General features: G+C 48.0%; 1 protein-coding gene and 1 long non-coding RNA gene across 3 annotated transcripts; one reads left to right on the forward strand and one right to left on the reverse strand.

Moving 5' to 3' along the window:
- Window positions 1-1,596: 1,596 nt before the first annotated feature.
- On the reverse strand, window positions 1,597-21,482 carry PRDM8 (PR/SET domain 8). Its single transcript, XM_058296523.1, has 6 exons — window positions 20,896-21,482; window positions 9,164-9,429; window positions 8,035-8,168; window positions 5,560-5,780; window positions 4,346-4,577; window positions 1,597-3,969 (listed from the first exon to the last, which is right to left on the reverse strand). The coding sequence occupies exons 4-6, from the start codon at window positions 5,776-5,778 to the stop codon at window positions 2,366-2,368; spliced, it is 2,055 nt and encodes a 684-aa protein (XP_058152506.1). The 5' UTR covers window positions 5,779-5,780; window positions 8,035-8,168; window positions 9,164-9,429; window positions 20,896-21,482; the 3' UTR covers window positions 1,597-2,365.
- Window positions 8,194-19,775, forward strand: LOC131278394 (uncharacterized). 2 transcript variants are annotated; one of them, XR_009185712.1, is made up of 3 exons: window positions 8,404-9,616; window positions 11,923-15,592; window positions 18,748-19,775. It is a non-coding gene; the product is annotated as an uncharacterized lncRNA (long non-coding RNA). The 2 variants fall into 2 exon arrangements; XR_011649060.1 differs by having other exon boundaries at window positions 8,194-9,616; window positions 11,923-19,775.
- Window positions 21,483-22,119: the final 637 nt, after the last annotated feature.

The following is a 22,119-nucleotide window of genomic DNA, read 5'->3' on the forward strand; positions in this document are numbered from 1 at the left end:
GGCCCATCTTCCATTCCCTCTCAGAATCTTCATGTCCAGCCATGAAATTCTCATCACAACCAATCTTGGTCTTTTCTGTAAAAAGCTTCCTTTAGGTTTGATTGGCACCCAATTAATTTATCAGGGAAAAAAATTCCAAGACTAGAACTTTATTTAAGGAGAACAGAATATGTCTTGCCCATTTCACAGACAAGAAAACCAAGATGCAGGGAAATCAAATGATGCCAATAAGTGATACAGGGTCACACATGTCACAAAAAGCAGAGTTAGAACTGGAATTTTGCACTGTTCTCACACCTTCATGGAGGTGAGTATATCATATCATCCAACTCTTGCCTAGGAAAACTGAGAGCAGACCTTAAAGAAAAGTAGCACAAGAAAAGTACTTTGGATGATCTTCAGAAAGCCAGACTGCTTTATCAACAACCTTCGTCACACTCGCTATGGAAATATCTCTTTGTCCTACCCTTGGTCCTTACCTGTTCCCTGCCTTAAACATAACTTGTTCAGCAGTGGGCTTACTGTAATGAATATTTTTAAACTTTTTTTAGGGAAAGCCATTGAATAGCCTGCAATGAAGCCTTGTGCATGCTTCCCAGTTCAGACCTTTTCACAGGTGTTCTCCTTCTGACATAAGGGAGGATAGGCAAGATGTGAAGGAAGGGGAAAACAGGAAAAATACACCTTCTATAATAGCTAAGCCAGTGTAGCTTCTGTTTCTAGAATATTCATACAGTGACTCTGCAGATGTCCATAGATTGAGCATGTTACTCCAAGACCTAAACTATCATCGCTCACTTCATTTTGTGCCTCACTGTTGGTGGACACAGCACATAAACCTATGCATATACACATCATTCTACTAAGAATTATCAGTGTACGAATAGGATAGAGGGACTCTTCATAAGGGAAGGGGTAGAGAAAGGAGTAAGTTATTTGTAAGGTTCTTCCATATGGTACTGTTTCAGGGCTAGTTTTTTTCCTAGAGGTTGTGCAGCTGCTCAAGCCTTTGGAAGGAAAGCTGTGTCCTAAAACATAGACTATCGTCAAACCATCATCATTTCAGCTTGATTTCTTAAAATAAAATAAAATAAAAATCTCCACATGGGCTTCTAATGTTTAATGACACAATGCTGAAGGGTTCTGGAGTACAGAGATACTCTTCCAAGTAGGCATAACTGATAGTACAAAGTTTTTTATCTAGTGCCCTTGATCCAGGCCTGAAAATGGTTGTCTCTGGCCATTTGTGATGATGCTAAGTATCCTGCTACTGTAAAGAATGCTGACTTCTCAGTGACAGATTAGTTGCCTGGCAGGCAGACTTCCTTGTCTAAATGATTTGTCCTTTGATCAAGAAACCCAACACTTCTCACCTAAAGGTTTTCCAAACAATCATCAAATCTTGTCTCCACACTTTGGGGCCCAAACTTTGCTTAAAGTAAACAAAGGCAAGTAGGGCAAGGCTTATAGTCTCTCTCCTCTGCTATCTCCTCCCCCCTTTTCAGTGATTCAATGAAAATATATGTTGCTTATTCAAGTTGTAGCCTTAGGTACTAAAACTATTTAAAACAAAGAAAACACGTGCCAAATAATTGCTTTGAAGAAAATAGTCATTTATTGTCAAAGCATCCAACATACCCGGATAAGCTATAAAGTTTAATAAATCTTTTAGGGGAAAAAAAGAAACACGTAACTATTCAGACTCCATTTCACTGACACAAAATTACACTTTGTATTAAAAGGAAATACATATTTACATAATTGATGACATTCTCCATTGCATTGAAGTCCATAATCATTTCATGATACATGCACTTTCCCCTGGAAACTTAAATTGAATAGCGACCCCCTTTTTATTCATTTTGTTTATTTTTATAGGAACACAAACTGTCATCAAGAAATGCAGAGAGCATCTCACACTCTTCCTTTACTTTATATCTAAAATAAATTTTGCCCTTACTTATAGTTATTACATCTAAACCGTAAGTGCTTAATAATTTAAGTAGAAACGTATGACAAATGCATCAATATGTTGCAATATATGACATTTTAAAAAATGTACCTTTATTTTTGGGAAAGTGAAAATGCGTGCATTCAAAAGAAAATCCACCAAACAACCCGCCCAATCAAAACTCCACATCCTGTCACGCGGGTGTGTGTGTGTGCGCGCGCGTTTGTGTGTGTCGCAGGTAAACATTGAAATGCGAAGACTCCACTCGGGACCGTGTGGGTGTGCGTGTGTGTGAGAGACAGAGTCTGGGTGCAGTGTTTCGGGGCGCAGGGTGGTGGATGTCCTCGTGTGCGCTTCCCTGCAGGCGGCCTGACTGTGCGTGTGTGCGCGTGGAAAGCCAGTGTCCTTCCCGCGTCAATTATGCGAGGTCATGTGCCTGGAGAGGTGGTGGCGCTCCCTGAACGTCTCGTTGCAAATGGGGCACTTGAGTTTCTCCTCCCGCCGCCTTTTCACCAAGGGCTCCATGGCGTACTCCTTTTTGTGGTGCGACCTCATGTGGTAGACGAGGTCGGAGGTCATGCGGAAGGAGGCGTTGCACTTGGCGCACCAGTTCTGCGCTGGCAGACACAGCGAGGTGAAGGAGGGCGGCAGCAGCGTGAGGGCCGAGGGCAGCTGCAGCTGCAGGGGCCCCGCGGCCGCCGCGGCTGCCGCGGCCGCCGCCGCCGAGCTCTTGGGCCAGAAGGCGGTGGCGTAGAGGAAGGGACTCTGTTTGGGCAGGCCGTTGCCGCCGGCGGCCGGCAGGGCCCCGCAGCCCCCATTCAGGTCTGCGGCCCCCTGGAGCTTCACGGCCAGAGGGTCGCCGGCGGCGGGATAGAGTCTGGTGTGGCCCACGCCGTCGCCGGGGTGGCACGGCTCGAGCGCGCCGAGCTTCTGGCCCAGCACCAGCGGCGACAGCTGCGAGAAGGAGCGCGCCGGCTGCGAGAAGGCGCTTTTGCGCTCGTCGGCCGCGGCTCCCTGCCCGCCGCCGGCGCCGTTCGCGGTCCCGCCGCCCGCGCCGCCCCCCGCGCCGGGGCCGCCCGCGCCCCCCGCGCCGCCCAGCTGCGGCACCGAGGTGAAGGCGCTGCCCCGCGCCGGGCTGCCGCCCTCCAGGCGGCTGGGCAGGGGGGGCCCGGGCCGCGGGGCCAGCAGCTTCTCGGCGCCCGCCGGCGACGCGGCCGCGGACGCAGAAGAGCCGCCGCCGCCGCCCGCGTCCTGGTCCTCGACGGCGGCGCCTCCGCCGTCGGCTGCCGCCTCCTCCTGCAGGCCGGCCGTGCGGGTCGCCTTCTTCACTTCCACGAAGGCGCTGCGCTTCGCCTCGCCCGTCTCGGGGCTGGGCGGCGCGAACAGGCGGCCGTTCTCCTCCAGGCCGAAGTAGCTGCCCGCGGCGCGGTACTGCTGCGGCGTGCACACCAAGTCCTCCTTGGAGGCTGGTAGGGGCCTCTCGGCGAAGCGGCCCCGGCCCCCCAACAAGCCCGCGCCGCCGCCCTCCATCGCCTCCTCCGGGAATTTCCTTTTCCCTTTGGCGCCGCCCGTGGCGTTGCCATCGGGACTCAGCTCCGCCTCCTGGTGGCCGACGCCGTTGCTGCCGCTGCCGAGGCTCCGGCCTGGGGAACAGCTGCTGCCTCCCCGGGCGTTCTCCAGCTCCCGGGCCAGGTTGTGAAAGTCCGTAGAGGGTTTCGTGCTGTTGCCGCCGCCGGCCGTGGGCGGGTTGCTGCTCTCAGGAGAGGGGGCCGGGTAGTGGATGGGGCCGGCTTTGCAGAACTTGGGGCCCGGGCCCAAGGGCGCGTCCTGTTGCGGTTGCTGGTCTTTGCCGCCGCCTCCCCCGTGGTCCTTGGTACCCACGCCGCCACCTTGCTCATCTTGGGGGCTCATCTCGGCGCTGTGCAGTCTCTTGGGGCAGCGAAAGCGCAGATGGGCTACATAGGGGAACTCGAATTGGAAACGCTGGCTGCATTCCAGGCATGTGTAAGGGGATGACCCTGCATAGAAAGTAAATAGCACATACGCACGCACGCGCGCACACATAATTACTCAGCACAGTTTCCAGGCCAGTTTGCATCACCCTTTCACAATTCCACCTTCAGCTTTCAGAGTCTGGGTGCCCGAGAAAAGATAGGCTGTCATTCCTGATCTAACTTTCCCTCCGTATTTGAGGGACGTACTGTCAGCCAAGTATCCCCCAACTTACCCTCACCTATTTGTCCTGGTTTCATTTTGGACCACATCTCAGAAGCTTCATAAGAGAAGTCCAAGGGACGGAAAGGCGTCCCCAGCACGCGAGGATGAGCCCCCGCCACTCCCTGCATTTCACCCCCGCTAGCGAAGAGCCCACACGCAGGTCGCGAGCCAACCTACCATTTATTTTGCTGTGGGATCTAGAGGGACAGAGCAAGAGTAACTCAGTCAGTTCTTTCCCGTACCAAACAAGTAACTCCTCGTCTTTGGCAATCCTGCGGAGGGAGCGGTAAAAGAGCTGTCCGTTTTTGATATAGGCTTCAAGGTTCTGCTCTTCTTTATCTCTGGCTGATTGGACCAGTCGCAGCCACATGAGACCTTCTGAGGAACTATTTGCTGCTGAGGTGTCCACCTACAATTTTAAAAAGAAGAAAAGAAAGAAGACAGGAAGCAAAGAGGAAAGGAAAAGAGGAAGAAAGGGAGGGAAGGAGAAAGACCATTTGAGAGAACGAAGCCAGACGAACCCAGGGCCATTTGTTATTCTTTCCCAAATAATTATCTGAGGCCAGGCTTCCAAAAACTTGATTCAAATTGGCACCCATCCTCCTGTTTGTAACCAGCAGGCAAGATAAGCATCCTTTGAGTTGCTGCATCAGTCAGATATTTTATTTAAGTAATCAAATGAACAAAACTTCTTGGAATTTAAATTACTGTTAGCCTCTTGACAACTTATTTCTAAACTGTACATTGTAACAGTGTAGGGAATTGTGTGTGTGTGTTTTTTTTTTTTTGAAAGTAAAAAGCAAGCTTAGGTCTTAGAAATGGTTTTGTGGTACCCATGTAGCTAATTTTGACTGGAAAATAACACTCATTTATAAGGATAGACTAAGAAGTGAGAGGCTTTTTATCTTCAAATTTAAACATATGGGTTTAATGATGCTTTAAGGTGAAAATCATTAACATGTTTATTTAAATACAAACTGGGCACTACTAATGTTGCCAGAGAAATAAATACTTAGGAGAAGAAAGGCCTTCTAGGTTGGAAGGCAACCTAGTACCAGATACCTTGGAAAGTATTTACAGAAAGTATTTCATATGCAAATAGGTTTAACTACAGTGAAATCTCCCAAAGGGTCATTTCATCACCAGAAAAGCCCAGAACTGAGGCACTGATCTAGACATTTCTGGCATTGCAAATTTAAATGTCATTTATTCCAAAAAATCAGTTAACAATAATTTGATTTAATTTTTCCTCTGATTTTTGGTTTGTAAAACAGGAACACTTGCATTTTCTACATTTGGAACCTATCTCAGCTTGTCATAAGAATGATTCTTAGTCTATTTTCCACAGAGTATTACCCTCATACACCTACTCAGCATTGGCCAAGACTTACCCGGAAGATATAAGGAACTGTTCTCTTGTCTGTGGACTTGAGAGCAATGAAAGCTATGCTGTCATATAGGGAAGTGTGGCTCAGGATGCAGGGGCCAAATATAGCATTCTCAGGGATATCACAGGTGGTATAAACGCTGGTAAAAATATCCGTCAGACATTGTTGGACAGCCTTGGCATCTCCATCCAGGATACCTCGCTGGATGCCCAAATCCTCCATCACTGGAGACAAAGACACAGGACAATGAAGCAAGTCACATTACCCCTTTATGGCTACAGGTCCAGGCAGAACATTCTAACAACTATACAGATTTTTCTTGAACTTGACTGACTTTGGCATAGTCCTTGTCTCAAAAATAAACAAATAGCAGATTAAATGTGGCATATTTTAAAGATGTCAACCTAGAGGTCCTTTCCTTAAAGAAAGGGTGGGGTGGAGTAGTGGGAGCTTTGGAGTGTCCTGGCTGCTGGGAGAAAGAAAAGAAAGGGCTAAGAAAGACAAGATGATTTCTGCATTATCTTGGCAGAAGACAGGGTTGACTTTTGGGGGGTGCGAGTAAGAGGAGAACAATAGGAATTTTTTTTTCTTACCAGCCTATGCACTTTACTGACTGGATAAAAACTTCAAATGCTTGCAGGGAAAGCTCCTCTCCTCTCCTCTTATATACTGAACTGGGTGCCAGGGACCTGATGTTTTTTCTTCCAAAGAGGGAAACAGCTTTAGCGAGCAGGCAGAGACAGCCGAGCATGGCGAATGGATTTCAAGTGGAGTGTCAGGGCCACTGATTCCGTGTCAGCTAACCTTTCTCTGCAGTCTACAAGAGGGGACGTATGTCTGCTCATTACCATAATCCAGCACTGTCCCTCCGAGGCTTTAATTAAAAGCAGCAAGCAGAGGTAATTATTTTTTTCTCGACATGCTTATTTATGGATGAGGGTGAATCCCAGTTACCTTGTTATACAAGGGGGTGGGTTGAGTCACATGTGGCTCATGAAGTGAGCAGGTACGGGCAGTCCTAAAATGTCCCTTGTCTGAAATACTGGGAGTGTAATGACTGCTGAATTCTCACTCCCCCAGATACAGCCCTATCTGGGCAAGAGAGGGCAGCTTCACTTGAGTAGTCTAAGGCAGGCCCTGCAGCTGTTTAATTTGACACAATTTAGAAAATAATGCCCTGATGGAGGGCTCTCTATTAAGCTGCCATTAAGGCACATTTCCCTACCTCTGCCACTGGACACCCCTTACAAGATTTCTCATCACCAAACACACACACACAGGTATTTAAATTTTTTAAATTGGCTTTGAATTTGCTTGCATTGTTCATACTTTCTCACTCATCAAAAGGTTCCCCCAAGCTGGTTTTTCCCTAATAATGTTGCCCCTGACAGTTATTTATATATGTTTTGTGTAATTTTAAGTAGCAGGGAAGAGTAAACCTAATTCTTTTCTTGGAAAGCTGTTCATTATGGAAGAATATTAGTAACATCTATTTTATTTTAATGTTTATTAACCAATTAATCTTGCAAATGTGATTACAACATGGTACTTTTTTTTTTCTCTCCAGCTAATAGAGCCTGAAACTTTGGTCCGCCTCGTTTTCCATTCATTCTGCTGCATCACCCAAATGTCAAATGTTGGGCTGTATCTGCCCCACAGCAGAGTTTAAAGAAAATACCCATGAAGTGGAAACTTGCTTTTATGTGACAGCATCTATCACATCAACATTTTTACCCCTTGCAAGGTAACTTTTCTTATTTCCGATTGTAAATTTAAAAGTATGTTTTCTATGAACTTCAGGACCTCTCATCTCCTTTTCAGAGAATCCTATGACCCCTTTTCAGTTTCCTCCAGTTCAGCATTTTATGCCCCAGTTTCTCTCTTCTATTTAAAAAGTCTCTTTCACACAAGCGTTTCATTGTGCCGGGAGGTCGCCCCATCACTTCGGGCAACAGCAGGGAGGCAGTCATTAAAATGCAGTTCTACCTAACAATACGGCGAAAAGGTCCTAGCTATGCTGCTTTAACAGCGTCCGCGTCGCCTCGGCCACTGCCGCCCCGAGCCCGGAGCCTGTCACAAGAACCGCTGGGGATGCCGCGAGCAGCGGCGAGACCTGGCCTCCCCCGCCCGCGCGCGGCGCCTCGGGCCCCCAGCCTCTCGCAGCTCTGGGGCTCGCGCTGGGGCGACCACCTAGAGCCCGGCGCGCTCGCGGACACCCCGGAGCTGCCGCGGGCGGCTCGCCTCCGCTCCTCGCAGGCATTGTCTGGCGGTCGCGCGCTCCCCTGTCGCTCGCGTCTCTGGCAAAGTGCTCCTCACCCGCTCCTCCCTTTGTATAATCTTACTGGCAGTGGAGATCCCCTCAACAATCATTTCCCCCCTCTTCTGGAAAACGAGGGGACGAGGGACAAAATTGTCCCCGCTCTCCACCCAGTCTGCCTTCCTCCCCTCCCCCTCCCCCATCAATACAAATAGACTTACCAGGAATAAGGTTAGAATCGAATTGCTCAAATAAGGCCACCTGGAACCCGGAGATGCAATCGAGTGTTTCTTTTTGCCTATTGTATCAGTGTATTTCCATGTCAGGAGGTGTTGGGGTTGCTGTCCTGTAGGCTCTGCTTAAAGAGAGGAGAGAGAAACAGGGAGATGGGGGGAGAGATGGGGGAGAGATGGAGAGAGAGAGGGGGAGAGAGAGAGATACAGATGGACCCGATGCAGTGACTGACTGGAACGCAGACACACACTTTTTGTTTGCTGCACATAATCTGCCCAATGACGCGTGACAGCCCACGTCCCCTCCCTTTAACTCTTTGCTGGGCTGGGCGCTGCCTCCAGCGCCGCCTGCCTCGCAGCGGATTCCGGGGCTTGCCCGCGCCGCCGGGTCCCGAGCGCCTTCCCGGAGTGGCGACGCCTCTCTGACAGACGCCCGGCCCGCCTTCTCCTAGAGCTGAAGCCCCCTGAGACTACCAGGAGGTGAAAAATCAGTTTGAGGGTCGGAAAGGGATGTACCAAAGGATTGGAGAGGGCCTTTATCTGATTCGCATGGCACTTGGAGAACCTTTGGCAGTGAGCGGGCCACCCAGCGCGCGCGCCGACCCTCGCATGTATTTCCCCAGATCTGAGTTCTGTGTGTGTGTTGGGGGTGCGTGGGGGGTGCCGATTAGCTCTGAGGGATTCGCTGCCCTCTGAGCCGCTACTGCCTTGAGCTGCTAGTTGCCTCGGGGGTGATAAACGAGCGCAGGTTCTCTCCCGAGGCGCCCAAACTACCAGACCCGCCCCAGCAAGATTCAGAAAGGATGCGCTTTGTGAGAACCCGGCTCAATCTTCCCGTGGACCTGGAGACGGGGTAGAAAGTGGAAAATGGGGTGTGGGGACCCTGCCCTACCTCGGAAGACACTTACAGTAGAGTCTGGTCCCAGAACACAAGTACCTGAGTGGCAGCGCAGGGGTTGGGTCGGGAAAGCCAGATGACAGGACTCAAGCTGTTCCAGCTTTTCCATTACCTGCCTCGGGCGTTCGGCATAGTTCCCGGGGTTTCCCCGGGGTACGGGAGACTGGAGCCCTAAGACCTCTGAGTTAGAGGAAGAGTGATTTAAAGTATAAATATTACCGAGATGGGCTCCGGAGAGGTTTTCACGTCCAGCCGGTGGTGCAGCAGTGAATGGAGTTGCCCTGGCCGTCTCTAGAGCTTCGTTTGTGCGCTAAGCCACTTAGAGGCGCTGGCTCGTCCCTTCAGTGCAGCAACTGATGCTAATGACTTGAGGTCTTTAACAGCCTGAAAGTTGAGTCCTTTAATAACGACCGCAACGCATTTTCGCCAGAGGATCTCCGGGTTCTTTTTTCTTTTTCTTTTTTTCCTGCGGTTCAACTCTGTTCCTAAGGGAAGAAAGGCTTTTAAGTGGTGTTGACATTCCCACTCCACTAGTTCTACCCACACCACCATTGCACTGAAGCGGACAGTCAGTCAGTTTTAAAATAAATAGGAATTATGTAGCCGGTCGAAGTGGACGTGGCAAAACCAGGATTTAAGGAAAAGACCGTGTTTACCCAGGGTTGAAAAATGGTGAGTATATTGGGCATTGGCAGAAGGAGCTCAAAGTAAAAGGTATGTACCGTGTTTGTTCGATTCTCTCAGAGTTTAGCAAACTCTTTCTGGCACCCAGTGAGGCAGCAGGCACGGAGCGCCTTTCCTCACCGGCGTCTATGGTCAAAGGAGGCCAAGGAGGGATTGTGCAGCGGAGAAATAAAAAGTGTGGGGAATTTCCCAGTTAATGAGGTCGCTTCTCCTTGGTCTCTCCTCTGCTGCCTTCTCTTTCAGCTCGATTCCGGTTATCCCCCCACACAAGTTCCGACTCCGTCCAACCAGACAGTGTCCGCTGTCCAGGATTAAACTGGAAGTAGGGGTGAAGAAGGGGGGCAAAATGCCCAAGTACTGGGGAAAAGGAGGATTCTCCCTTAACTTCCAGGCTAACGACAGGCTTTTTAAAGAAAGCTTCCTAACTGTAGTTGTCTTAACTTTCTTAAGATATTTTATCTTAAAATACCTTTTCTCATAAATGTACATGGTTTTAAATAGTTTGACTAAGGGCAACTCGTGTAATGACCAAGATACAATGAAGTGAGGATTCTCACGTGTCAGTATATAAGAATCTGCAGCTAAATTAGCCAGAAATGGGTTACTACAGCGAAAATCAGATTCATCTCTCTCCCTCTCCCTTTCCCTCTCCCTCTCCTTCTTCCTCGCCACTCTCTCCCCCCTCCCCTTCCTAGTTTCCCTCTCCCTCTCACATGTTTAATTAAAAGGTTAGAAATGTCTAAGGTATTGTCTCAAACATCCAAAAATATAAAATAACCCTCACAGCTGAAGAATAGTGACCTGATACGCAAGTGAGTTTGAGGTCAGAGAAGAGAAAAAGAGAAAGGGTAGGAGAGGTACAGGTATAAACAGCAAGCTAAGATAGGGAAGTGGACCCAAGTTAGCTGCGGTACCCTGGAAACTGAAACCCAATGGAGCAGAAGATTGTGTCTGTGTGGGAGTGGGTGTGCCTGGCATTAATCAGTTGAACAGAACACTCTTTAGTGTCTCCATTTGCTGATCTTTAGAGAATAGGAAGTTTGCCTTTTCCAGGAAAAGTCCCTTTTCAGTTTGTCCATGCAAGCCACTTAAAAAATTCTTCTCCCATATTGTAAATATAAAAGCATCCATGCCTGACTATGGAAATTAAGAAAGCCTTGAGCTCTAAATGGAAGGCATTTTAGTTTTGCCTGACATTTCCCTTCTTAAATATAGAGAGCATTTAGACAATGTCTCTTTGAGATACTGAAACCTATTCTTTTGTTTGTATAAAAAGATGAAATAATATTTCTAGTTTTTTAAAGTTGGGGGTTGGGAAGCTTGACCCTCCAAATCAAAAGCCAAAAAATAGTTAGGGCAATGCATCACAGATGGGAGAGATTTATTGAGAAGAGTCATCAGATGATGCTTCCTCTCAGTTTCACTTTCTGCACTCTAATTAGATTTTCCTTACTGCTTTCAGATAAAGGTCCATAAATAAAAGAATTTCAAACATCTTATGAATCCAACCAACTCTTTGTCTTATGATGATTGATATAAACACACACAAGTAAGATTAAGTCTGAAATTTCTACTTGGAGTATGTTCCAGTGTTTTAAGTGGTTCACTTTTTGCTTTGTGATATAGATGCTCTAAATGGTAATCATTAATAGAAGTAAATAGTCTAAAATTATTTTAATTTTTCTAGAAATTTACAGGCTAAAATGATAAATAAACTAAGTTTAAACCACTCTGTATTATTACTTACCTGGAATTTGGTGATACTAATCGAAGGGCAGAGGCATTTATTCAGCCTCAGACAATACATAAAAATGTACCCAACTCAAAAGTTTTATCTAATTCACACAAAACAATGGATTTATGCATTTATTTGGAGCCCTTTTCCCTAGGGTTTTGTTTCCAATTAGGTGATTAGAGGGATGAAAATAAAGGCTAAAAGTATGTTCACCTAGCTCCACTTTAGAAAGAATTCTTGCTGTTACAGTAAAAATACATGTGTAGAACACTACAGTATTGTTTGGAAGAGAAGGGTGGTGAGAGGTTGATGAATGGTACCCTAGGTAATGTCTTTTATTACTTAAGTGAGAGGGTGGAGAAAGTGAAAGAAAAGAAATCTGGCTACTAGAGAATAATAGAATGAGAATTCCTTTCCTCCTTTCATGGTAGGGAAATGGGGTCCAAAATATCTCTATTTATGTGATAGCAGGTAGGCAGAGTATCTAGGAAAACTTACGTAGAAGGACTACCCTATTCTAATGAAAAGAAGTTGTTTTACTTTCTTTCTCCCTTTCTAGGCTGTGGTTCATTCCTCCTGAATCCTGATTCCAAAGCGATGCACCAGCAAAGGTTGGGTTGCTAAAAGAGTATGTCAATTCATGGTGTAAGGAAAAATTCACTGGAAGACAAGAGGATGCCAGCAAAGCAGACAGTAGCAGCTCTTCCTAAGCTTATCAATTTCCCGCAGGGACATCTCTGAAAGGGGAAGCAGAAAATGTAACTTCATTTATATTGCATTCCCTATCCTCACCATCCAAAAATGAACTTACATGTGAACCAGAAACAGAAAGGTTGGGTGGTAAGTGGGGAAAATACTGGCCCTGTTCCAACAGTGTTGTCCAGAAGGTGGTTGTTAATATAGTTCTTAGGACTTTGCCTCTAGAAGGAGAATGTCACTTAGTAAGTGTAAAAAGAGAATATGTGTGTGTGTGTGTGTGTGTGTTTTCCTCTTGGTGAGGCAAGAAGAGGCAGAGACTCGCTGTGCTGTATAAAAGTTTAGAATTTGAGAAGCATTTTTTAATAGGTAAATAGAGCAAGCTTGGTTTGGGTCTGTCCTTCACCCTAAGTATTGTGGTTGGCTCACTGGGTGATAAATGAGTGGATGTTTCCTGACCTGATCCTGGGAGAGCCAGAGACTCAGGAATGGACAACTTTGTAGACCGTGAGGAGGAACTCCAAGCTCCCACTGCAGGGTTCATTACTCGGGCCTCATAATTCTCTTTCTTCCACTTTTCCTCTTTCTCAGTAAATGGCAGCAGCAGTTGCTGCTGCAGCTACTTCAACAACAACTACTATCATTATTTATAAACTGCCTTTCTTAAGTTTAAAACATTCTCTATAAGGGATCTCAACTTCCACGTGCATTTGTGGGAGTTCCAGCTGGAAGCCGGACAATTTTTGAGAGCTTTGTTTTACTCAGCACCTCTCCCATACCTCTGGTATATCCTCTAGCAGGGCTGGCAAACCAAGGTGATATTTGGAGGCAAAGATCACAGATCTGAAATCAATGTCTCACGTTCACCTGTGTGTAACTTGGGAATGAAGTCCAACATCTAGCACCCTGACCCCCTGGCTGCTCCTCGGTTCTGTACCCATCCCCAATTTGAATGCTTGGAGATCTGGCAAGGAACAGCCTGGCTTTCTTTCAAACACACAAGTAACAACGTCGCTCCCAGATTCAGATACCACAGTCCTTGAACAGACCTCAGTACATGGGTGGGATGGGGGTAAGGAAATAGAGACAGGGCCACAGTCAGTCACTGATCATCCTCACCCACTGTCATACACCATCAAATTTCTTCACACAGGAGATGAGATGTTGTCCCAAGACTCAATAGCAGAATTCTACCCCTTTTCCTTTCTATTTTAGACTTGCTAAAAAGAGAGGCACTGATTGACACAGTGAGTACATCCCGAGCAGACTTGTTTCCCTAACTCTTGATGCCACCTAGTTCTCTTAAGTGTCGGCTTAAACTGGGTGAAATTTGACTGCTGGGGGATGGACAGCAGAGAGCACTGCTCTCCTGGGAAAGGGTTCTAGGTAGAGGGCGCACATGCCTAGGAACTGCTAGTTTGGAAACTGTCTATAATATAATTTCCTAAGGCTTGAGAAGAGAGAGAGAGATCTGTTTTTTTTTTTCCTAAGGAGATGAGAGGCAAAAAAGTAAAGGATTTGAGGAGTAACTATCAATTAGAAGTCACAACAGTGATGATCGCATTGCTTTGTTAGAAACATGGTTTTAATTTTTTCACAAATTAAACTCCCAGTACCCAAACCTCTTCCCTGTTCATTGCAAATTGAACAGTTTGAATGTAAACCATATTCTATGATTTCAAATTCAAATGAATTGCATGTGTTTCCTGTTTTAATCCAGAGGTATTAATCCAGGGTTGATGGGAGATCCCTCCTCAGACATTATATGGAGATCATATAGCTTTCAACAAATTATCAAAAATGCTTAAAAACTACAAACGTAAAAGTGTTTTCAATTCTAAAACTCCAAAAAGGTGGTCTCATAGGGATTCAAATGTCAGCTTGTCACAAACAATATTACTAATACCATGACTACTATAAATAACATTGCATATACGTTATGAAGTAAAGGAAGTAACAGAAAAGGGTACTGAAAATTCATTATATTTACTTTCTTGAAATTTCTGAATGAACGGTCACTTTCCAGATTGATTTGGTAGTCTCTGATAATGTTATATGAAGGTAACCAAGAGATAACTAATAATCATTTCTCAAGTTTTGAGAAAAACCTAGATATTTAAAATGAATACTAGCTGGGTTTATCAAATAACTCAGGAAGTCCTGAGTAGAATAACCATATTGAGTATAATGACCTGGATGCTGAGACTTCCTAAAGGTCTAGAATTCAAATGAGGCCAGAACAAATTTATATTGTTGTAGACATGGTATATGGTAAACACATATATGTGTATGTGTGTTTGAGAGGGATGGGGGTGAACGTTGTTGAGGGTAGCAAGGAAAAATAAGCCTTCATGACAATCATTTTCCATGTTTGTAGGTCCATAAAGTAGTAGTCAGCGCTCCTTGTTGCATGTTCATGTAAGATGGCTTTGAAAAAATAGTTTGAGTGAAGTTATTTATTAGAAAAATTGGTCCTGGAGAAGCAAACAATACAATTCTAATGAATACATTTTCTACATATAATTTTATTATCTCCTACCTGTGTGTGTGAGTGGATGTCCCTTAGCATTATCTACATTCTAGTGGATTTATTGGAAGCCCTGGGAAGTTAATGTTTCCAGACAAGTGGGACTTCCCTGAACTTGTGAAACTCTCCTGGGAAAAGCCAATGTGTGGACAGTGCAACGGGCTCCATTTCTTACCTGGGTGCCCGAATTAACTGCTCAGTCTCTAAGGGTGCTCACAACTCTGAGTCTGGGTGTAAAGGCTGGACCTCGGACAATTTCCGAAGTCTGAATTCACTGGTGCCCATGTTTCAGTAAATGGCACGGTGACCAAAATTAGAGTGCACAGAAGAACAGGTGACAAATGTGGGCTTCAAGGTGGGCAAACAAGTTTCCTGTGGCCGAGATCCAGGGAGGGCACTGCCTTGACAGCATCGCAAAGGGCAGACAACGTGCGCATGGTTCACCAAAAGGTGCAGAGCTCTGACACAACAACCACGGAAGCAAAACAAGTCACCTTCAGCTGGGAATCGCCCTTCTGGAAGCTGAGCGCGCAATTCATGAACGTGGGGCAGGAAGGGGCCACGCGCTACGCTAGCTGCACTCCAGAGACGCATTGGAGGAAGCAGGAAATTCTTGCCCTCAGTGCCCAAGGGCACCGCACGTTTTTCAGCTTCCTACCGTCTCCTCGGGAGTAGTGCCGACACCTGCCTCTGCATTTTCTGCCCAGGAAGTGGTCCTGAGGGCGTAGCCTGCTCGGTTCACCTACCCAACCCTCCTGAATCCTGACTCGACCCATAACCCACACAGTAGTCTCACACGTCCTCCAGGCAGACTAGACTTCTGGTTTCTCCCAGGCCCTGAGCTCACCTTAGGTCTTTAAAAAACTGGACTGCCGGTGACTCTCTCAGCCTTAGATTTCCTCTTCACTCAAAGTAAGGTTGGCAAGAGCTGCTTCCTGGTCGAGATCTCGGTGAGCACTCAGAATGAAGGCAAGTGGGATTTGGAAAGCCAGTCCTTGAGCAGAAGGTAAGGGATTACCTCCAAGGGCCGGGGCTAGTTTCATTTTACCCTTGGGCAACCTGGAGAGGTCTCAATGCCTTCATTAAGAAACATTCCTGTTAGAAGTCTGGAAAACTGATGCAAGAGGAAGAACCAACAACTCAAGCTTGGATTCAAATCCCAGCTCCCCACACTGGGCAATTTAACCCATCTGTGCTTTAGACCTTCCTTTGTAAACCGGGGATGATAATGTTAATGCCCCTTGTAGAGTTATTGTGAGGGCTGATATTAATTATTGAGCACATAGAACAAGGCCTGGCAAATAATGAACACTCAGGTGCTGGTTTTGTCACTGTTAATACTGCATTCGCTTCTTTGTCAGGAAAGGTGGAAATTTTATCGAATACCAGATTTCGAAGTAACTTAATGAAGGCTGAGGATTCCCCCACCTGTCTAGGGAGACTGGAAGGAGGTACTGGAGGACACAGTAGACAAGAATCTGTTTAGGGACCCCCTCTACCACTGAAGGGCCCAAATGTTCCAACTGCAGACTATAATCCTGCCTCCTGCTTAACAGGAAAGAGACCGGCTTTCTGGCCTGGTAGATTGGACTTTTTTAACTGCATGCCCATCCTGGGGACCCTTTCTTTACGCCTGGTACCAGCAGAGCATTGGGATGCCACGACAGATATGCAAAGAAGCCAGGGCTCAGGGGCTGAGGCAGGGTGACCTCATGGAATGGAAAGCATGTGAACGCGCCACTACTTCACTTAAGCCCGTGACCAGAAAGTCAAGGCCATGGGTGGGCAGAGGGACCTGGGAGACCTGGATGCAAGGGCCTCGGAATGCTCTGCCCTCTCATCTCATCCCATGGTCTCATGCTCTGCTAAACATTGCTCCCAGCCTGGGGACCCTGAAACAGTGGTCAGATGTGGGCTCCTGATTGCTCTTTCTTCAATGATCTGAGAGGCAGGGTGAAGAGCTTTTAATATGGAATCCTGAAGATTTAGGTTTGAATCCAAGGGTTGCAATCTATTAGCGGTGTGTCTTTGAGCAAGTCACTCAACTTCTTCGAATGTTAGTTTCCTCGTTTGTAAAATGGCAAAAACAACATCTGTTTATTTGAGAGGGTGGCTATGAGCATTGCCACTGGCAACTCTGGGTTCAGATTCCCACTGAACCACTTGCTTGGTTTAGGTCGAAGCCTCTCAGTATTTCTGTTTCCTGTGATTCTGTTAAATAAGTATGATTATTATACTTAACTCAAAATGTGCAATAAGGTTGGCAGAGGATCCAGCCAGAGTTAGTTATTTAAGATATTTTAATGCCTGTTTCTTTGAAATGCTGGACAAATATTAGTTCTTAATCTAAGGTCTCCTACTCTACTTGTTCTCTTCTTCAGAGAGAAATAAGGTGCAAAGGCCTCTGTTTTTGTGTGTGTTGGTAGTGTTCTGATGATAGGTAGAAAACAGCTTGTGCAGAAAGTTAGGTGATACTTTTGAGAGCTGCAGGAATGTCCTGGCCTGTCCACTTCAGTTTCTAGGTACAAGGCAAAAGTACCTGAAGAGGGAAGAGAAAGGGGCTTGGAACATGGAAGGTGCTCAACAAAGATAGTGTGAATTGAAAACTGGCTTTTCATAAAATGGAAGAGACAAGGGGTCTGTCTGAAATGGGCAGTCAGGGTACCCGAGACCAAGAGTTGGGACTGGGTGCACATCTGTCTGTACTGCCACTGGGCACATGCACCTTGATATGCTGGGAGCTTTTCTGTGAGACTTTATGTTATAGTCTCTGGAAGGGGAAGAGCTCAGAGAGGGGATGGAAGAAAGGGTGGCACTGCTCAAGAGGAACAGGTGCTGGGAGCAGGAGGAGCAGGGAATGCACGTGAAGAAGAGACACGTCCTAGCAGGAGACAAAGAACCACCTGATTCAAGAGGTAAGGTAACTCAGGTGAGGGGAAGAAGAGACAACAAATACAGATATAGTAAAGGGATGAATTAGGTGTCTAGTAGAGGGCTAGACTCTGTATGTTCCCCAAAGCTTGAAATTTGATTCCAAAACTTTAGTAACCTTTACAGTCACCCCTTAGTCACCTTCACAATGCAGACCCTTTCAGAGTAGAGGAGCATACCTGCATTGTCATATGCCTCATCAATTCACCTCTCCTTCAGTACCAGAATCCTCCTCTGACTTTTTGGATGGGAGTACTTTCATCTATTTTTATTCCCTATAGAGAAAAGGCTAATGGATGATGATATTTCAACCCAGTAACTAACAGACTATCCCCCAAAACATGGCACAAAATCAGCATTCCCTTCTGCTTTTTTCCCTGAAGGTAAAGAAAGCTGATGCGGCAACAAAAACCAGGGGTATTCCATAAACCTTGGCCTCTTAGTCTGCCTTTAGCCCCCTGGCTAAGAGCACTGTTAAAGGAAAGGAAATTAAATAAAACCAACTCCTCAGTGTTTCAACCCCTGGGCAAGGGAGACAACTGGTGAGAAGGAGTTGCAACTTGGAAAAGATTTATTTTTCCTGGCCATAAATCTCACCCCCTTGTTCCTCTGCTCAACGAAGCATGATAAAGTCCTTTTCCATAAAGTATTCAGTATTAGTGCGACAAAGCTCCCCCAATCAGTAGCCATCTGCTTCTACCATAACTGCTGCTCCTGAAGCAGGGAAAGCAACAGCAGAGAAAGGGCACCACTGTTAGGCTGCTGGACAAATGAGGAGCCTGAATAGCTTTGGTTTTCCTTGTGTATCTGTATCTATAGAGACAGGAGAAGAAAGGCTGTATTATATTGATACAACAATTGTAAAACAAAACACGGAAGAGGCATCTAAAGGGCAATATCGCATGCATCAGGGGTCCCCAGATAAAAGGAGCTCTAACAGATTTATAGAAACCTTTAATTGGTTTTCAATTGAAAGCTAAAGAGGCCGGGGCTAAATCGTGAAGAGTGGCAAAGTGCTCCCCTTTAGCCGTCTGAAGGCGTGATCGATTTCATGGAGAAAGAAAAGAGCCTGGAACCCGCCAGGCGCCTCTGCCAGGGCAGCGAGCGCCTATGCACGAGCTTTTCCTGTTCAGCGAGAGAGTTACGGATCTGATCATAAGAATGGAATCTTAATCTCTCTCTCTCTCTCTCTCTCTCTGTCTCTCCCTCTGTGCCTCCCTCGGAGTGAAGAGAAAGGAAAGGACGCATGAGTAAATTGAGCTCCATCCCAGCCTTGGAGGAAACAGACCTCGAAGCTGTTAAGCCCCAGGGTTTAAACTGGACCAAAGGCTAACAAGGAGGCCTCGTTGAAAAGCAACCTGATGATCCTGACTCCACCCAGTCTTTCCCTCCCTCCCTTTCTAGACTCAAACAGGAAAAGTTAAATTCACAGGAGTGTCTCCACTTAGCGCGCTAGGAATACTTACTTGCACCCACTGGGTTTATTTCAGTGAGGATTTCCATAAGCCGGCACCGCGCCCCTTTTCCGTAAACCCTGCCTGTGTCGCCGCTGGCAGCGGCCGAGCCAACGTCGGTGGGCAGTGCTCACCCACACAGCAGTCCCGGACGTCCGTCCGTCCGTTCCTAAAGCTAATTTATTGGTTCGACCCTTCATTATCTTTTTCGGTTTCCTAATTAATCAAAGATAAAAGGCAATGGCGCAAATTACGATTATGAGGGAACTGGAAGACGGTTTTGAATAAAATGGAAGAAGAATAGTATGATTAATTCAACGACAAGATAGTGGAATTTCAAGTGCGATGAACTGCTCCCAAAGGGTCAAACTCTGACCCCTCTCTATTGGAGGTGCACCCCTCAGCCTGCAGTCGCGAGATTAAAGTCCCCCCACCCCCAAAACTGAGGTCATGGGTTCAAGCCTTCGGAAAAGAGAGAACAGGGTGTCAGTTGGGCTCCCAACTTCACTCCGCGCCTCCCCCCAGCTAATGCACCTGCTACCCTCCCAGGCCGCCAAATTCCCCTTCTCCTGGCAAGTGATTCCATTCCACATTGTTGAGCCCGTGCGCCGCGGGTCTCTCCTCTCTGTCTCCCTTTGGTCTTTCAACATTCCTCTAGCAAAGCTAACTCTTCGTAAAATTGCAGGAAAGCAAGTCTAGTAGGTCAGAGATCGCATTTACTCGTGTGAGGGATTAATAGATCCCTTGTCTGATGCTGCTTTCCAGAATTACGTTAAGGATTAAAAGGCAGACACCGGAAGGGCACACATTTTGCATTCTCTGATCGCCGTGATTAATGTTTCTGAGGGGATTTGTTCGGAGAGCTTATGGAACTTGCTCTCGGTGGTCTAATGCCTGATGACCGCGGTGCAGGGACGAGCAGAGGGTCTGAAAGCACCGTGGGCCCACGTCAGAACTGGGGGTTTAGAGAGGACGTCAGATGAACGCGGAGGCACAAGGGCCCCCACTCCCTCCCCCCACCTCCAACTGCTTCGTTGGAAAATAGAGAGGATTGTCCAGTAGAGGGCTGGATTCTCTATATTTCCCAAAGCTTGAAAATTCATTTGAGTCCAAAACCTTCGTAACCTCTATAAACACCCCTTAGGCACAGAAGGGGACGTTAAGCCTTTCCGTTTACTGCAAGGGGAGGGTGCCCTCGAGTGGGCTGACTCTCTGGTGGGAAGGAGTTGGGTATCAAGCCACTGAACTTCATGCATCAGTTGAGCAAAAGGAATTCCGAGCTCGGCTCTCCTGGGAAGCCCTGCTCCCAAACACACCACCCAACCCCAAATCCAACCGTTTTCTGGCCTCCGTCCCCGAAGGGAATGAGCTCAGCTCCTGCGAGCTTCCACTCTCACGGCTGCTCCGGCGTGTACCCCGGGAGGCACCTAGGAGACCAGCCGGAGCCTGAGCATGAAATACATTCTCTCCCCACTCCAGCGGGCAGAAGACCCCTCCCCGAGACAGTGAGAGGACAGGGCGGGGCCCGGAAAGTTTCAGGATGCCAAGGGGGAAGGGCAGAAGGAAGGGGACCAGGCAAACAAGAAAAATGTGAAGCGAATCGAAAGCCAGAAGAGCGAGCGAGAGGAGAAAATGGTGACGGCACGGTCGGAGGCGATGGGCATTACTGCTCTTGGGCAGAAGGGGGCACCTTTCTAGTCGAGAAAACGTTCTCTCGGGCTGGGGCAGGACGCGCCCCCGAGTCTGGTCTCCCGGGTGCCAGGCGCTTCCTCCCGGCGGCCGCGCGGCTGGTCCCCACCGTCCCGCCAACTCCTTAGTCCAGTGACTGTCCCGCTCGTGGCGCCAGGGCGGCGGCGGTGATGGGTGGAGGGGGCCCCGGGGTTGTCAGGCTCCTGTCCGTGTGCCCTTCCCTCGGCCTCCTCACCTGGGGACTGCGGGACTCCCAGCCCGCGGGCGCCGCTCCTCGAGGCCCCTTCGCGGCCCTGCGCGGTCCGCGGCCCTGCCCGCCGCGCGGCCCGAGCCTGCCCGGAGCCCTCCGGTCCCGGAACGCGATCCGCATCTTCGCCGCAGCAGCTGGGAGGGTGGGAGCGAGCGCGGGCTGCTGCCGGGCGTTGTCTGGGGGCCGCGAGCGCCGCGCGAGGAGTCGCCACCTGGAGCCTGGCAGGGGCGGGGGTGAGGGCGCAAAAGAAGGGGCAGGCGGCGCGGGAGGCGAGCGAGGTCCCGGGATCTGCGAGTGCGAGCCGAGCTTTTCGGGCCGAGTGCGTGCGTGTGTGCAGTGGGGAGGTGGGGTGCAGGCAGGGTTGCCGGCAGGGTTGTGTGACAGGCCTCCGGGCGCCGGGAGCAGAGGTCTACTCCCGCAAGGCCGCCGGATTCCGGGGTAGCCCGGACTGGCAGATCTAGAGGAAGAGCAGAGGATCCGCGAGGCATTCCCCGCTCCCTCCCCGCTTCCACCGCTGGGAGTGGTGAGCTGGGAGACCCGAACGCACGCACTCGCTGTCCGCCAGCGGTGGTTTTCTCATTTCCCCTCCCTCCCACCTTGTCCATCCCACTCCAGGAAACATTCCTCTCCAACCAGGAAATTTTGGACATCTCCACCCTAAGACAACGACCTCAGTCAGAAGGTGGGACGGGCCCTGACTGTGTATTACCCCTGGGACGGACTGTCTCCAGTTTCCGGGGGGACGGTGGAAGAGGAAAGAGCAAGAGCGAGGCTGCCCAAGGGCCGAGAGGCGAAGCTCACCCTTGTAGATTTAGCATTGCGAAGGAAAGATTTTTGGGAGGGCGGGAGGGGGCATGGAAGTTTGTTTTTTCTCCTTTCTCCTTTCATTTCAGATCCTGGAGTATTTTTTATTTACTTAACTTTTAAACCCCATTCACTTTTCCTGCGTCTAGATGGGGGGTGCAAACTCAGGGAATGGGAAAAGAGGTGACAAGTGTGGGGGACCGAGGGGAGATGTTTAGGGAACTCAAGCTCTCCTGCCGGCGCTCTCTCCGTGGTAGACGCCCTTCGGCCAAAGAGCTGCTGACTGGGCATAGGGATGACGACGGGAGGGTTGAATTAGAAATAAAATAGAGAAATAAATAAATAAATAAATAAATAAATAAATAAATAAATAACAGCCCCGCCCCCACCCCAAGGCATTAGAAG

Source organism: Dasypus novemcinctus, chromosome 1, assembly GCF_030445035.2.
Source record: "Dasypus novemcinctus isolate mDasNov1 chromosome 1, mDasNov1.1.hap2, whole genome shotgun sequence".
In the NCBI taxonomy this organism is placed as follows: Eukaryota; Metazoa; Chordata; class Mammalia; order Cingulata; family Dasypodidae; genus Dasypus; species Dasypus novemcinctus.